The sequence below is a fragment of the Lolium perenne genome, chromosome 6 (genome assembly GCF_019359855.2).
Source record: "Lolium perenne isolate Kyuss_39 chromosome 6, Kyuss_2.0, whole genome shotgun sequence".
NCBI lineage: Eukaryota > Viridiplantae > Streptophyta > Magnoliopsida > Poales > Poaceae > Lolium > Lolium perenne.
In genome coordinates this window covers 105278822-105296202 of record NC_067249.2, presented here as the reverse complement: position 1 = coordinate 105296202, position 17381 = coordinate 105278822, and the positions used below count along the sequence as shown (strand labels likewise).

At 46.9% G+C, this 17381-nt stretch overlaps 2 protein-coding genes across 2 annotated transcripts; one reads left to right on the top strand and one right to left on the bottom strand.

The window, feature by feature from the left end:
* The first annotated feature begins 6003 nt into the window (after positions 1–6003).
* On the top strand, positions 6004–13837 carry LOC127307450 (ABC transporter B family member 11). Its single transcript, XM_051338182.2, has 12 exons — positions 6004–6179; positions 7108–7162; positions 8385–8560; positions 9279–9500; positions 9583–9821; positions 9916–10441; positions 10541–10814; positions 10920–11547; positions 11638–11866; positions 11987–12253; positions 12343–12606; positions 12996–13837. The coding sequence occupies exons 1-12, from the start codon at positions 6006–6008 to the stop codon at positions 13638–13640; spliced, it is 3699 nt and encodes a 1232-aa protein (XP_051194142.1). The 5' UTR covers positions 6004–6005; the 3' UTR covers positions 13641–13837.
* A 334-nt stretch (positions 13838–14171) lies between these two features.
* On the bottom strand, positions 14172–16756 carry LOC127307451 (UV-stimulated scaffold protein A homolog). Its single transcript, XM_051338183.1, has 2 exons — positions 16465–16756; positions 14172–16346 (listed from the first exon to the last, which is right to left on the bottom strand). Exons 1-2 carry the CDS (start codon positions 16714–16716, stop codon positions 14466–14468), a joined length of 2133 nt encoding a protein of 710 aa, XP_051194143.1. The 5' UTR covers positions 16717–16756; the 3' UTR covers positions 14172–14465.
* Positions 16757–17381: the final 625 nt, after the last annotated feature.

Genomic DNA, 17381 nt, shown 5'->3' with positions numbered 1-17381 from the left:
TCAAGATTATGTTGGTAGCATGTCACTTCAGAAATTATTCTTTTTATCGTTTACCTACTCGAGGGCGAGTAGGAACTAAGCTTGGGGATGCTTGATACGTCTCCAACGTATCTATAATTTCTTATGTTCCATGCTAGTTTTATGACAATACCTACATGTTTTATTCACACTTTATATCATTTTTATGCATTTTCCGGGACTAACCTATTAATAAGATGCCGCAGTGCCAGTTCCTGTTTTCTGCTGTTTTTGATTTCAGAAAAGTTAGTTTACGGATATTCTCGGAAGTGGACGAAACAAAAGCCCACGGCCTTATTTTCCACGGAGTGTTCCAGAAGACCGAAGGAGAGACGAAGAGGAGCCACGAGGCGGCCACACCATAGGGCAGCGCGGTGGGGCCCCTGGCCGCGCCGCCATATGGGGTGGGCCCCTCGGGCGTCCCCTGACTCTGCCCCTTCGCCTATATATTCCTCCCGACGCGAAAACCCTAGTACCGAGAGCCAGAATACCAGAACAGTTCCAGAGACGCTGCCGCCGTCAACCCTATCTCGGGGGGTTCTGGAGATCACCTCTGGCACCCTGCCGGAGAGGAGAATCATCACCGGAGGGCTCTACATCACCATGCCCGCCTCCGGACTGATGCGTGAGTAGTTCATCCTTGGACTACGGGTCCATAGCAGTAGCTAGATGGTTGTCTTCTCCTCTTGTGCTATCATGTTTAGATCTTGTGAGCTACCTATCATGATCAAGCATTGTTCTCTTTTGTTTTCTGCAAGCAAACATCATTCTCCACACCATACGTTTAATCCTTTGTTTTCAGCAAGCCGGTGAGATTGACAACCTCACTGTTAAGTTGGGGCAAAGTAGTTTGATTGTGTTGTGCAGGTTCCACGTTGGCGCCGGAATCCCTGGTGTTGCGCCGCACTACACTCCTTCACCAACAACCTTCACGTGGCCTTCATCTCCTACTGGTTCGATAACCTTGGTTTCTTTCTGAGGGAAAACTCGCTGCTGTACGCATCATACCTTCCTCTTGGGGTTCCCAACGGACGTGTGCTTTACCGTCACAAGCAGGTATCCATCAACAATGATCTCCCATAACTCCACACTGCAGCTGCAAATATGAGATTCCATAGAAGATTTCCAAAAAGGAAAGTGAGTTCCATCAAAATGGGGAACATTCCCACTATGGTTTACATGAGGCATGGGTGAAGTGTTCTTGGGATAGTCATGGTTGACTTCATGGAAACTTTCCCGAGAGGACGAAACCCCACTAAGAGTCCCACTAGTCAAGTTCTTAAGCATGACAGTCATTTGTGCCATTTGGCTTTGTACTTCATCCTCCTTTTTCTTTTTCTCGGCATCATATGCCAAGAATCTGGATTTCATTTCTCTAACCGAAAGGTTAGAGTCTTCATCCAGACCCTCAAATAGTTTATCCTTCTCACTCTTAAGGTTGTGAAGCCCTTAATAAGAGTCCAGGCTCTGATACCAATTGAAAGTTCAGAGATGGTAAACCTAGAGGGGGGTGAATAGGTTTCTACAGATTTTAATTCTTTCTTTGCAATATTAGGCTTTGCGGAATATAAAGGTGAGCCTAATGCAAACTAGGTGAGACAACCTATATGAGGATACAAGTAACTCGAGCACGAAGGCTCTCACATGCAGTTAAATCACAAGTAAAGAGTTTGGTTAGAGATAACCGATAGCACGCGGAGACGAGGGTTTATTCCCGTGTTCCCTTCCTTTGCAAGAAGGTACGTCACGTTTGGAGGAGTGGAGGTCCCACGAAGGATTCCCCACGCCACGAAGGCTCACCCTATTCTCCGGAGCCTATCCCACGAAGGAATAGCTCACTCACTTGTGGTAGACTTTGAGGTAGCCTCCAAACCTTCACAATCTTGTCAGGAGCAAATCCACAGCCCGGATGCTTCCGGACCACTCTTGCCCACCTAGGGTTTCCAAGGAACCCTAGAGAGCAAGCTTTTTGATGAATACGAGGGGGAATGAGATTTGGCTTGGTAGAACGGTAGATCGGGTCCTCCTCAATCGTTTCCCCGGAGGGATTTGAGTTTGGGTGGAGGAGGAGGGAGATCTGAGGCTTTTGGTGTTTCTAGCAATGGAGTATGTGAGAGAGAGCTCAAGAACAGCTTCAAGTGTATTGCCTAACCCTTCAGAGGTAGAAGAAGGGGTATATATATAGTCTCTTGAAATATGGCCGTTGGTGACTTGCCACATCAGCAGTTTTCTCGAGAAACCCGGTCAACCGGGCCTGGCGCTGGACAGGCCGGCGCAGAGGCCGGTCAGACCGGGCCAGGGACTGAGCGAGCTGGTCCAAACCGGAGCTGGGGACGGATCCTGACCGGGCGGGCTCTGTGGCATACTGGACATCGTCCGGCTGGCACAAGCGTGGGGGCATCGTGGGGGCCGGTTGGCGCCGGCGCGCCCAGCCCAACACCCGGCCCAACAGGGCGTGTGACCGGACGGAGCCGGTCCAGACCGGGTCGGCGACCGGACCCTGACCGGACGAGCTCCCAAGCTTACTGGACATCGCCCGGTTGGCACCGGTCCTGGGGCCGGTCTGCGCCGGGCTGGCCGGTGCCAGGGCCGGTTTGACCGGGCCACTGACTGGCCGAGTGCTGAAACTCCCTTGTTGATTTTTCATCGAAGTGGAGGGTCTCCCATTGCCTTCTTGTTCCATTGATACACCATTGTACCTCGCTAATACCCGGGAATCATCTTGTAGACATGTATTAGACCAAATACTCTAGCACGGTATCATAGTTACCAAAATAATGGATAAGGGTAAAATACCCTTACAATAACTCTTGGACGAATTTTATGATGGGGAAACTTGTAGAATTCGTCCAAGCATCGTTGCTTCATTATGGTGGCTTCAATGTTCTGAAATCCTCGCTTGCAACGCCATCCTGAATCCTCGCAGGCATGCTGCCATCTCCATGCACGTTCCTAATTCAATGCTTGACGTCCATGCTAGATCCATTCCTAAATAATATAAATACATTTGATTGAGGCAGCATCATATTCTCACATATATCAGGAAGGATTCCTAGTAACGAATGTACCTGAGATGTGGTTGTAGGAGTATTGGTTGTATCTATCATAGCGATGTCTTGGCCGCCACCATCTGAAGAGACGACGCCATGTCTGGTCGAGGCTGAGGTCGCGGCCGTGGTCCTGGCCGCGGCAGAGCTGCACGCTCACCGTCGCCTGCGACACTGTCGTCTTCATCGTCGGATCTGTAGGAGGAGGGGCGGCGAGTGGTGTTCGAGTTCGTCATCGTTCTCAAGGGCGACCCACACGGCATCCAGAGGCTGCCGGACACGTTCGCCGACTTCGTCGCCAGCGACCAGCCGGGCTCGCTGCATCTGCGGGAGGCTGCCTGCGGCTGCTGCCAGTGTTGTGGACGTGATCTACGACGCGTGTGGCAAGATGTACCTCCACATCGGCTGGGAGAAGTTCGCGCGCTACCACCACCTCGAAGCCGGCTTCGTGCTCATGTTCTCCTACCTTGGCGAGGGGGACATCTAGCTTGTCGTCATGGATCCGGACACTTCATGGGCTTTCGTGGATCCGACTCCTGCCGTAGGTCTGTTGGGATCCGGCTTCTGTTCCTTGGCTGGACTTCCTCCATCTTCTATCAATAGCAACAGGGCCGCTCGGTAGGTCATAAGCCCCCACCACACCATCTGTGGGCCACTCGGGCTTGCCGGATCTAGACCACGTCGTTATCGTACCCATGAAGTATGCCCACAACCACAACAGTCCATGTCCAGTGGGTCTATTTCTTTTTATTTTTGTTTGAACCATTTTTTCTTCAATGAAGCAAAAGTGAGGTATTTTTTGCTGCAATGAAACAATGTCTGAATTTGATGTGAAATTAGACACGTGTTACGTGGAGAACCCGGAGGCTGGGAGACTATGTGCCTCGAGAGGATCCTCAGCGTCCTCCTTCACAATAGTAGCAGCAACTTAATAATGCAAAGTCAGTCGAACTAAAATTCAGTGCCAGATGTGCGCACCAGCCGGCAGATGTAATGGAGCTGAGAGTAGTTGCAAAGTTGGCTTCGTAGGTCACGATGAGCCGCTCGCATGTGGTTTTCCGTAACTCGGCCCATGCACCGCCTCGCCACCGCACATCCACACACCCGGCCGCGCTCTTCTCCTAGAGAGTGTTTGGTAGCATGTGGTATTTGTTTTTTTGCATGGACTGGTACGAAAAATGGGCCGTTTGATTTTTTGTACTCTTCCCCATTGTTGCACGAACCGGGTTTTAAAGCACCTCCGGACCAGGGCCGGGAGGAACGTCCAAATCAGCCGTTGCTGTGGAGCCTGGCCCGTTGTCTTCAGACGACTGCACGTGTTGGGAAGGGAGACGGAAACGTCGTGTTCCTTCAGGAACACGCGCCATAACTCGCCTCACCGCACCCCCTCTCGTTCCTCTCACTCGCCTCCTCTCTATCTCTCACCTCCCTCCAAACTGTTACATCACCAAAGCGGTTGCTCTACCGCTGACAAATCCGCCGCACTGCCGCAAGAGTACAAGCACTCATTAGTGGATGGAAGGGAAAAAAGTTATCTATGGGAGGTAAGGAGATGCTCATAATTAAATGCGGTTGCTCAAGCCATACCGGTATTTGCGTTGACAATATTCAATATCCCAAAGAAAATTTGTCATCGTATTTCGCAACTATGGTGGGTGATGAAGATGACCATAAGAAGATGCATTGGGTGACATGGTGGAAAATGTGCATCCCTAAAGAAAGAGGAGGTGTGGGGTTTCGAGACTTACATACTTTTAATACCGCCATGTTGGCGAAACAACGTTGGAGGCTTATGGAAGAGCCGAATTCCCTTTGTGCAAGAGTTCTCCATGCTAAGTACTATCCATATGGTAACCTTCTAAATGCACAGCAAAAGTGGGAGCTCTTATACGTGGCAAAGTGTAATCTATGGTTTGCAAACTTTTAATCGAGGTTGCATTTGACGTGTTGGAGATGGGGAGCAAATTTATATTTGGAATGATCCGTGGATGCCAACTAGTCCAACAAGGAAGATGTACACTCTGGAAGGTGCTATTTTGCTTAATAAAATGTCTGATCTTATTAATCCAGGCATGGGATCGTGGGATGAGGAGTTGGTACGTGAGCTGTTCTGGAGTGTTGATGCTAATAGAATTCCTGAGGTTCCTATAGCTCCACCAGAGATGGAAGATTTTGTTGCGTGGCATCTTACAAAAACTTGCAATATTTACTGTTAGATCAGCTTATCACGCAGAGTGGGAATGCGAGTTTGGTAGACACAACCCGAATGTGATGGACATTGGTGGTTCACAAGGGAGTACTGTGTGGAAAATACTTTGGGGTTTACAATTAGCATCCAAGGTTAAGATCTTTGATGATTGTAGAATTGTTACTTCTGGTTTTAGAGAGATTTTTTTGAGCATTGTAATAGGAAGGCCAATGAAGTGGCACATGAGTTAGCTAGGCATAGTTTTTGTGAGAGCATGTTGATTTTTTCTGGGATAATGATTCTCCTAGCTATTTATTTTCGAAACTCATAAACCATGTAAAGTGTTTGAGAATCAATAAAGCTTACCGACATGCTTTTCCTAAAAAAAAAGAATGCAGGGATCGGGCGTTGGATACTTCGAGGCCGGAGCCGAGCGGGTCAACAAATATAGAACGGGGAAGAGTCCATGAGCTAGCAAGGAAGACGGGTAGCGGCTGCACATTAAAAACAGGCCAAGACGCCACACACCCATGCACATACAATCGCACCGCCCTTCCTCCTCCTCTCTAGACTCCAGTACCTAGCTAGCGCCGCAACTCTCCGGCAGCGCGGCGCCAAGGGAAGGGTTGGGGCGGGGGTTGGATCGATCTCGGTAGATGGCGGTGGGAGGGGGAGGCGGCGATGGCGGAGGCGGAGGCGGGGGCGGCGGCGGCGGCAGCAAAGGAGGAGGAGGCGCCGCGAAGAGGGTGCCGATGCACCGGCTCTTCGCGTTCGCGGACCGGCGGGACGCGGTGCTCATGACGGTCGGCGCCGTGGCGGCCATGGCCAACGGCGTCGCGATGCCGTTCCTCGCCTTCCTCGTCGGCGATCTCGTCGACGCGTTCGGCCCCGCCCACCGCGCCAATGTCGTCCACGCCGTCGCCAAGGTTCGCGCCGTCTGAGAGGGTTCCGCTTATCTCGCGTTCCTGGCTCGTCGATTCCATGCCGTTCCTCGCCTGCCTATTTCCCTATTTGCTCTTGCTTCACTCGGTTAGAGGGTTAAGGGTTTTGGAATATGAAGCGTTCGTCTCTAGATTTTACCCCAATAAAGTAAATCGGATAATTTCGGGTCGAAGTTTACCAAACCCCCTCGGATCGAACGTTTAGACGAGTTTGTGCATGAATTTGCGTTTAACCGGCCATTTGGTGCTGGATCGGATTTACTGATCTGAAAAGAGCGGTCGATCACAAATTTCTCATTAGTTTCCTTCGAGATCCTGTGCTTTTTGTATAAAGTTTCAGATCCACAAGCTACGCGATTTGGTATGGAGCTTGAAACGTGCCAATCGCCAGAATTTTCAAGCTACTATGTCGTACGCATCTTAATTTTCTCTAACGAATTTGGCAAGATCGACTGTGACTGTGTGATCATAAGTTCATAGGTATGAGAAGACCTCATCTAGAACGGTTGATAGGTCTGCTTCTGTTGTAGGCTAACACGGTTCAATGTGGGAAACTGTTCAATAGAATATACTACTTTTGTTTGTATCTCAAAAGTTGGCTGGATGTATCATATTTTCATCCGAGAATATAGGTCTGTCTGTATCTCAAAATTTAGCTGGCTGTATTATATTTTCACCCAAGAATGTTATTCAATAATTGCTATTTATTGTGTACACGCACTAGTACTCCCCAAGTAGTTCTGTTTCTATTTTTGATGCCTGATGCTCTTGAACTTTAAAATTGAACATGTCAGTGCTGTAGTTTTGTGTTCCTGAAAAGGAATTTTCCCTCTGTTGGCATTCATTAGCTGGCTTGCTTGCTTAGTTGGTGCTATCTTTTGACCATTTGTCATTATGTGCTTTTGGTTTTCAGGTTTCTGTCAGATTTGTGTACCTAGCAATAGCTTCTGGAGTAGCAGGGTTTCTTCGTAAGTCTCATTTCTGTTACAGAATTTAGTTTGGAAGTGCATTATCCCATATTGCCTTTTGTTAAAAATTTCTCACACAGTATCCGTTTACTTTTCTCACGTATAGTTACGTAGTTTGTTATAAGATTGTGTACTTCCGTTGAGTCTCCGTGTAAACTTTAGATTCAAGGTGCGTATACTGAATATGTTCTTCTCGAAAAGTATGTATTATTCTATTGTTGGAAAATCAGCAATCCTGCTTTGGAAGGAATTAAAGATGAGAAATCATTTGCAAATGAAGTAAATTGTAAGCATGTGGTAGTATATCACCACAAATTATTATTTGACGATTTTCCTTAACTACACTATATGACGTGTCAGACCCAATTAATTATGCTAATTTAGGCCCCTACTGGAAACAAATTTATCTCTGGGCAATGTATGTGGTGTGTATCCTACCCTTTCCTATTTTGAGGTTATCTATTTGGGATCGTGTCAGACCCAATTAATTATGCTAATTTAGGCCCCTACTGGAAACAATTTATCTCTGGGCAATGTATGTGGTGTGTATCCTACCCTTTCCTATTTTGAGGTTATCTATTTGGGGTATTTTTGTTTTTATTTATATATAAACGTTCTAAAAACTTCTGGAATTTGTCACAGCCAAGTTGATGGTTCCCGGATTTTTTTTTATCTCTGTATAGAAGCTAATTATTATATATTCTTAGTTTCCACACTGAAGAAAACATAAAAGGACTAGAATTTATATTGTCAGGAGTAAAAGAAAAGACATAGGTCCAACCAGCTGATAAATTCCAATTTTATTAGCTATATTTTAAGTCTAAACTTTTTTTGTACAACATTTCCAAGTCGATTTGTTTGGAGACTCAGTGTATAACTTCTCCCACCATAATTTGAGTTAAAATCGGGCTATAGTTTTCATAGAGATCTAAGCATTAAGAAATTAGGGTAACAACCAAGAATGGGCCACATTGACAAGACAAGACATTTTGGTGTACACATAATCATAAGTATAATGTTGGAAAATAATGTAGGCTTTAGTACTCCCTCCTGCCCCATTTAATTTATGCAGGTTTAAACTAGGCATAGCTAATCTGAATCTATGAGCTGTGAGAACTAAATCGGGCCAGAGGGAGTATTATTACTTGTAGGGATGTCAGAAAAGGCAATTGGTTACATATCCTTATCATACTACCTCTCTTAACTGTGCTGATGCATGCAGAGGTGTCATGCTGGATGGTGACTGGTGAAAGGCAGGCTGCACGCATCCGAGGGCTGTACCTTGAGACTATACTTAGACAAGATATATCATTTTTTGACGTGGAGACGTCAACTGGAGAAGTTATTGAAAGGATGTCTAGTGACACAGTGTTAATTCAAGATGCCATTGGAGAAAAGGTTAGACACATGTCTTATCCATGTGAATCATAACTTGCTCCTGAATTTTGACTATATGATGTGCCTTGTCTGAAGTAATTTTATGGAAAGAAGTTTGATGTGAAGTATACAACTTGTGCCTTCAGTTTTCTGTTTCTCTTAGAAGTACCACACAACTAGGTTCATTGTTAGGTCAAGTATATGTTACTGGTGCATGGATGTGTGAAGGCCACAGGTTTTTTTCTGAAGTGTTCTTATGCAAATAGGTCTGATTATATAACTTGTGCCTTCAGTTTACTGTTTCTCTTAGAAACTATAAAACGTTGACCAACGGGGGAAGGATCCCTCCGTTGTTAGATAGATGAGAACTCTCCATAGATTTCTTTCACGCGGATAGGATCCCGTTTATTCCGAGTGCTTCACCTGCGACGAGAACCCGGGTGGACCGGCTCAACACCTTCTCTTAGAAACTATTAACACGACCAGGTTCATAGTTAGGCCAAGTATATGTTTCTGGCGCATGGACCTTGCATGGATCTGTGAAGGTCACATGCACTGTCCTGCCTTCGTTATTTTGAGTGAATCGTGATTTAGTGTAAGTTACCTTTCATAAGAATCTTGATAGCTTCAACTATGCAAATTTTGAGGCTATTTTTGGTATACAAATTTACTGATTAGAGTAGCAAGATTCTATAAAATGCATAGAGTGACACACTTTTGATTTGACGCGCTTATGCAGGTGGGCAAGTTTCTCCAACTGATATCAACGTTTCTTGGTGGTTTTATCATTGCATTTTCAAGAGGCTGGCTTCTGTCCCTAGTAATGTTGTCAAGTATTCCTCCTGTTGTAGCATCAGCTGCAGTCATGTCGCTTGTCCTGTCAAAGTTATCATACCGTTCCCAGATGGCCTATGCCGAAGCAGGGAAAGTCGTTGAACAAACAATAGGATCAATCAGAACGGTAATATCTTTATTTCAGAAACTCCTACCCATATATTTCTTGTCCTTAGCTAACTTTTCCTTTTTTATCTTTATGAAAACAGGTGGTATCTTTCACTGGGGAGAGGAGAGCAATTGACAAATATCAGGAGTTTTTAAAAATATCATACAGGTCAACAGTCCACCAGGGCACAGCCGGGGGCCTTGGAATTGGTTCCCTTTTGCTTATTGTTTTCTGCAGCTATGGATTAGCTGTATGGTATGGTGCAAGGTTGATTATTGAGAAGGGATATACTGGGGGATATATCATTAATGTATTGATGGCGATCATGACTGGTGCAATGTTAGTATCTTCCTTTACATGGTTCAAGATACAAATAACCAAAATCAAATTGAATTATATTCATTTGCATGACGTTTTTTTCTGATTGTTGTAGGGCTCTTGGCCAATCTTCGCCATGCTTAACTGCTTTTCCATCAGGACAGATTGCCGCTCATAAAATGTTTGCAACAATTTATAGAAAACCTGAGATTGATGCCAGTGACAAGGGTGGCATTATACTGGACAACTTTGTTGGAGATGTTGAGTTGAAAGATGTCAATTTCAGTTACCCTGCACGGCCTGAGCAACGTATCTTCAATGGCTTCTCTATTAGCATTCCAACTGGCACAACAGTGGCATTGGTTGGGGAGAGTGGAAGCGGGAAGTCTACTGTAATTAGCTTGGTAGAGAGATTCTATGATCCACAATCAGGTGAAGTACTTTTGGATGGTGTTAATCTGAAAGAGCTAAACCTTAGTTGGATAAGGCAGAAAATAGGGCTTGTTAGCCAAGAGCCTATTCTTTTCACAACCACTATAGGAGAAAATATAGGGTATGGAAAAAGAGGTGCATCAGAGGAAGAAATCAGGAGCGCAATTGTGCTGGCCAATGCTGCGAAGTTCATCGACAAGTTACCAAATGTATGGTTATTTGATCCCTTCTTAGCCGTGCATTCTGTGATATAGTATTTCTGCACTATTTCTTTCACCCAATAATGATAAGCTGACAACTCTTACCAGGGACTTGATACAATGGTTGGTGAGCATGGAACACAACTATCCGGCGGACAGAAACAGAGAATTGCAATTGCAAGAGCAATTTTGAAAAACCCCAGCATACTACTTCTTGATGAAGCTACAAGTGCACTTGATGCCGAGTCTGAACGTGTAGTTCAAGATGCACTTAATAATATCATGGTGAACAGAACCACAATAATTGTGGCGCATCGCCTGAGCACTGTCAAAAATGCTGATACAATATCGGTGCTGCATCGTGGACAGCTTGTAGAACAAGGTACCTGTATTTCTTCATCACTTTTCAGTCATTCTTACTGCAATAATTCAACTGGGTCAAGTTTCACATTGTAAAATCAAGCTCTAATGGATGTTTGCACAACAGGACCGCATGCTGAGTTGATAAAAGATTCCAATGGAGCATACTCTCAACTTTTACGTCTTCAAGAGGTTAATACAGATAGGAAGGGATCTCATGGAGATGACTCCAACAGGTTACAATCAGCACCGGATACTGCAAATTCTGCAAGTCAACACAGCAGCATAAATCCATCACTTGAGAGATCTATGAGTAGATATTCGGCACAGGGTGGAAGCAGAAGGAACTCACAGACATTCTCATTGAATGAACACGTAACCGAAAGGGTTGATGATGTGAAGTCAGAGAAGAATGTAATCAGACGCCTGCTCTACCTTCATAAGCCTGAGATTCCAATTCTTCTCTTAGGATGCACTGCTGCCGCAGCCAATGGTGCTATACTTCCTGTGTTCGGTATGCTGCTTTCAAGTGCCATTAACACATTCTATGAACCACCCCAGAAATTGAGAAAAGATTCAGCGTTCTGGGCAGAGATCTATGTGATGTTGGGTGTCATCTCCATCCTTATCATCCCAATGCAATACTCTTTGTTCAACATGGCAGGTGGTAAACTTATCGAGCGCATACGTGCTATATCATTTACTCGGGTTGTTTACCAGGAAATAGGATGGTTCGATGACCCGTTGAACAGCAGGTACTTTTGTGTTCACTTATTCATTTGATACATCAATGTTGTGGAATCGCTATTTTTTTGTGTGTTTCCTGATTCTCATGCATTCTCCAGTGGCGCAATAGGCTCCAGGTTATCAGGGGATGCAGCGTCTATTAAGAGCATTGCTGGGGATGTCTTATCATTGATAGTGCAAAGCCTAAGCACTTCTGTTGTCGGTATTATAATAGCCATGACTGCAAACTGGCAACTAGCACTCATAGTATTGTGCTTCCTTCCTTGCGTGATTGCACAGAGTTACGCTCAAGGCAGGTTGATGAGGGGTTTTGGTGCTGACGCCAAGGTACTAATCCTTTTCACCCGCCTGTATCATATTGTAGTTATTTGCTGATCTGTTCCTTTTCATGGCAATCAGATCATTCTGTAGTTATTTGCTGAAATTTTGTGTAATGGTTGACTGCAGGAAATGTACGAACAAGCAAGCACAATTGCCAGTGATGCCATCAGTAACATCAGGACTGTTGCTTCATTTTGTGCAGAAGAGAAGATAATCGAAAGCTACCGAAACAAATGTGAAGGTCCTTTGACGAAAGGAGTTCGTCAAGGGACTATAAGTGGTGTGGGTTATGGATTCTCATTCGCGTTGCTCTTCTGTTTTTATGCTGTATCCTTTTACGTTGGAGCTTGCTTTGTACACAATGGGACAGCAGAAGTTGGGCAAGTCTTCAAGGTGAGAACCAAAAAACTAATAGGGCCAAATAACACAACTGAGACTTCTTCTCATTGCAACTTCTGTTTCTGTTTCTTGAAAAAATGCAGGTCTTCTTTTCTTTAACCATGATGGCTGTTGGAGTTTCGCAGTCGAGTTCGCTTGCTCGGGATTATAGCAAAGTGCAAGATGCAGCTGTTTCTATTTTCAGGATTATTGATAGGGTATCCAAGATTGACGCAAGCTCTGAGGTAGGAAGGACACTAGACACAGTGGAAGGGAATATAGAGTTGCAGCACGTGAGCTTCAAGTACCCTGCTCGGACTGACGTGCAAATTTTCAGAGATTTGTGCTTGAGGATACCATCTGGCAAGGTAATACTTTTGTTTTCACAATCAAGCAAAACGTACCTTCTTCTGACAATCAAAACATCAGTTTTCTCCCATTAAAATTAAGTTTCATACTTATAGAGCTCTTTTTACATGACTTTGAACTTCTGCTGTAAAACTTAAACAAGGTAAAAGTAACTTAAACTGAGGCAGAGTCGATAGCACACAACCCAATGTAAATAGATCTGACAGTTCCTTATGAAATGTTGAGCAGTGTAACAACATTAGAGTTAATACTAATGGAGCCGAAGTGTGTCTCAGACCAAATTGACTTGACGTGCTCTCACAAGCTGAAACTAGTTCCCAGAACTCAAATAACTGGTTGGTCCTAAACCCTGGCTTGCCATTACTAAATACTGACAAGTTTGTTGCAGACTGTGGCGCTTGTTGGGGAAAGCGGAAGTGGGAAATCGACGGTGATAGCCTTGATCGAGAGGTTCTACGATCCCGACTGTGGTGCCATCTTTCTAGACGGGGTTGATCTGAAGACCCTCAAGCTGAGCTGGCTCAGGCAGCAGATTGGTCTGGTAGGCCAAGAACCAGTCCTCTTCGACGACACCATCAGAGCAAACATCGCCTACGGCAAGAATGAGCAGGTATCCGAGGAAGAGATCATCGCCGTCGCCGAGGCCGCCAATGCCCACCGGTTCATCTCCTCCCTCCCACACGGGTATGACACGAGCGTCGGCGAGCGTGGGGTGCAGCTATCCGGCGGGCAGAAGCAGCGGATAGCCATCGCAAGGGCGATCCTCAAGGACCCCAAGCTGCTTCTGCTGGACGAGGCAACCAGCGCGCTGGACGCTGAGTCGGAGCGCATCGTGCAGGAGGCGCTGGACAGGGTGACTGTCGGAAGGACAACAGTGGTTGTGGCTCACCGGCTGTCGACCATCACCGCGGCCGACAAGATTGCAGTCATTAAGAATGGCGTGGTCGCCGAGGAAGGCCGGCACGAGCAGCTGCTGCGCCTGCCTGGTGGGGCCTATGCGTCCCTTGTTGCATTGCAGTCTAGCAGCTCGTGAACTGAACACACTAGGAATGATGCTCTTGCTTCGTATTGGTAGGATGAGAGTATAGAATAGTCTTTGCCGATTTCAATTGGTTTTTCTTTTTTCACTGTATGAAAATTACCACGCTGTCAACGTAGCAACAAGACAGGCTTCCACTCTTTCTTTCCCCGAAGGGTAATAATAATAATGGATAGGTCTTTCGTTGATAACTTCCACTCCTTTCAGTATACACCTCTTTCGTATACTTGCAGCATTGCAGAGTAATTCCAATAGTGTAGCACATGAAGGGGAATTGCAGGGTGCATTGGTGTGACCGATCTTCAGGATCACTAACACCAACATGAAACAGCGAAATTGGTCACACAGCTGAAGATACGAGGCTGTAGTCACATTTAAGCTCCAAACAGAGTTCCATTAAAATCCTGTTCAGCTGCAATCAGCCATATATACACAAAGCAAAGTTTCATGTGAGCCTGCAGCATCATTATCATTGTCACAGATGCTGTTCGGCCATCACGGATTAGTTAACAAGAAGAAAAAACATACAAGCAAAACGAAAACTTTTATTATAGCTGTTTCGAACCAACCAGCCTACTGTTATACTACATACAACAGTATGGAATGCCCACCTACACATAAAGAGACGCGACACTGGAGAAATTATACAGTGAAGAAATGCAAGAACTTTTATTCCCTGCCGTATAAGAACTAAATTCAACACAAAAATTTAAGTAGCATCTACACACAAAAATAAGCTGACAATCGTACGTGAAAAAAACGTGAGTCATCTTCAGGGTGAAGATTCAAATAGTTACTATAACAACTACTCAGCTGCTTTCATTGCCACTGATTCGGGAATGCTTCCCTGTAGGTCATATCCTCATTATGAGAAGCTTCTCTTGTGGCTGCATCCCTAGCTCGAGCATTTAGGAGCCTCTCTGCAATCCTATCTTTTGTGGTAACTTTTTTCTTCAGCATCGATGCTAGTGTGGGTTCCTTTGTTTTACCTCGCCGTCGACCCCGTCGGCCCAGTGTTTCAGAAGGTTGGTCATATGCTGCCGCTGAGTGGGGAGTTGAAGCAATAGCGGCTTGTCGCAGAACATCTTCATTATGCTGACGGATTCTCACACGTTGGGCTTTTTCACGCGCTTTCTCATCCATGTCCCTTTTCCGAACATTCTTAATTGCTTGCCTCGCCAGCTGATCCATTGTATTTTTACCAAGATTATGAGCTCCATCCATGACGCCAGTGTCATTGTTACTGTTTGTAGTCATTGAAGGAGAGGGCTCCGGCGTATATTCACCATCACTGCTTCCATTTGACTCAATCGGAATTCTTCCTCCTGCATCACAGATGTCAGCACTCTGCTCAACGGGATCACCTCCTGCACCAGAACTGCCATCATTTAGACCAATTGGCTTTCCTTGTGAATCACGTGGGATGATGGGTCCATGAAAAGGGCATATCTTGAGATCCCTTCTCTGGCAAAGACCTCCTTTCTTCAGAGGTGCACGGCATGGTAGGATCTCAACCGGCTCTTCCTTATAAACAGAATGGTGAACATTTAACTCTGCAATCTTTGCTGCAGGTATAACAGCATCATTATCCATCCTTCCCCAATGGCTGTCGAGCTCAAGCCCCCTCTGGTTTACATGTGCATCCCCATTGGAACCCCACCGGTCCAAGACTGAGCTCCATGATACCAAAGGTGCTTCAGCAAGGAGCCTTGCTCTCTCTGGATCCATCTCCTGAGATGTATTGCCAGCATTTGGCATGTCAGTGTCACCAGAGTTCACTCCGCACACCACCCCCTTTCCCTTTCTAGTGTCCTTGCTGGAACCTGCAACATCTGCACTGCTCTCAGCTCTAGCAGGACTAGGAACTTCAATCTTACCCTCCTCCCAATCTTCATCCTCCTCCTGAATATCCTTCTTCCTACGAACATTATCAAGATCAAGACCAAGGTCATTGCACTGGCCTCTTACCGCGCGTATTTCATTCTTAACATCAATGAGTTCCTTGAGCGCGGAATCTCTGAACCGGTTATCTGCAAGATTGACTCTAATAAGCACAGATATCCAATCCTGAATGGTGCCAAAGTGCTTTGACATAAGGAGCCGGTACGCCTCCCTCAACGCATCGAAAACAGCCTCGTTTTCCTTGGTTTCAGGCACCCATTCCCCGGCCATCAACGACGCTGCCCTGATACTCCGCATCGCCAACGAAGCAACCTCCTGCTCCTCATCGTCGTCATCCGCATAACCCTCGAATTTCTCGTACTCGGCACGGATGATCGCCAGCCCGTTGCGGATCTCTTGGATGGTGGATCGGATTTCAGCCTTTATGGACGCAATGTCCTGGCGCAGCTGGTCAACCTTGGCAGTCAAGATCTCCTGCGTGCGTGCCTCCCGCGCCGCACGAGCCTCGACGGCTGCGCGGATGCCAGGGAACTGGATACGGGCGGACTCCTTGAGGTACTCGACGGCGAGGCGGAGCTGGCGGTAGTGCACGCCGAAGAGGTGGTGCCAGCGCTCGAGCGCCTGGATGGCGGACTTGCGGAGCGTGCTGGCGGAGGCAGCCGGCGGCGGGAGCTGGTCGTCGCTGCGGAAGCCAACGGCTAGCGGGACGAATCCGTCGAGCGCGTCGGCGAGGAGGGAGCGGAAGAGCTTGGAGCGCATGAAGAGCTCGTCGACGATGCTGAAGGCGAGGAGCCGCACCTGCGCACAAAGGGGAAACTGAATGAGCTTCCTAGGGTTCGGGGCAATTCAATTGGGGAGATGAGCATAGGAGAATCGGGATTAGAGTAGGAGATTGAGGAAGGAGGGGCTTACGCACATGGGAGTGGGGCTTGGACATGAGGGAGAGGAGGAGGCGGAAGGCGTCGCGGATGGCGCCATCGGAGGCGCGAGCCGAGGACTTGATGGCGCGGAGGAGGACGGGGTCGACGGAAGGAGCGGTGGTGGAGGTGGCGCGCTCGATGAGGGACGCTATAGACGTATCCACCGTCGACGAGATGGAGGGGTTCCAGCCCGACTCCGCCGACGACGACGACGGCGGCCGGCCGGAGGAGAATGTCGCACGAGGCATTGCGGCGGTTTGGTGGCGAAGGGAGAGCCGTGCGGCGATTCGTCTTGCCTGGCCGCGGGGATAGGGCCGCCCAAGTCAAAAAAAACAGAAGAAAACTTCCGCGCAAAAACAGCTGTTATTGTAAAAAAAAAAATCATGTATTTCCCTTCGTATAATCTATTTCTTGCCTGGCACTGTGTTGTCTTCCAGATGCTCCCTCTCGTGGTCCGTCGGATCTTCATCTTGCGTTCCAAAAGAAAAGACAAAAACGGACAAAACGTGGGCAGTAAATTCCCCCTTCCTCTCCCCTTTTTCCCCTCGCTCCTGCCCGTTGGGTTCTCCCCCATTTTTCCCCGGCGTGGTCGCTCCTCGCTTCCCTCCCACGAAATCTCTCGATTCGACCTCGTCGGCGGCAAGCGCCCCGACGGAAATCCCTGGCGGAGTACATCTGGGAAGTTCGAGTAGTGCTGGAGTTGCCTGGTCGTCGCGAAGAAGCAGATCAAGCCGTTCGGGGCGCGGACGCGGACGTGATTGGAGGGTTCCTTCGGCGGCGAAATAAATCATGTATTTCCCTTTTTTTATTTCATTTTGGAAATAATACATGATTTCAGAAAATTTCAAAAATAAATACAGCCTCGGTGTGGCCCATGCCGACCGGGACCTATCAGCTTCGTCAGCGCCGATAT

Excerpts from the sequence above, each read along its gene's own strand:
- LOC127307450 (XM_051338182.2), top strand. The coding sequence starts at position 6,006 with ATGCACCGGCTCTTCGCGTTCGCGGACCGGCGGGACGCGGTGCTCATG. Across the intron at positions 6,180-7,107 it reads TCGTCCACGCCGTCGCCAAG|GTTTCTGTCAGATTTGTGTA; the intron begins GTTCGCGCCGTC and ends TTTGGTTTTCAG. Across the intron at positions 10,442-10,540 it reads TCATCGACAAGTTACCAAAT|GGACTTGATACAATGGTTGG; the intron begins GTATGGTTATTT and ends AACTCTTACCAG.
- LOC127307451 (XM_051338183.1), bottom strand. The coding sequence starts at position 16,716 with ATGCCTCGTGCGACATTCTCCTCCGGCCGGCCGCCGTCGTCGTCGTCG. Across the intron at positions 16,347-16,464 it reads TGTCCAAGCCCCACTCCCAT|GTGCGGCTCCTCGCCTTCAG; the intron begins GTGCGTAAGCCC and ends CTTTGTGCGCAG.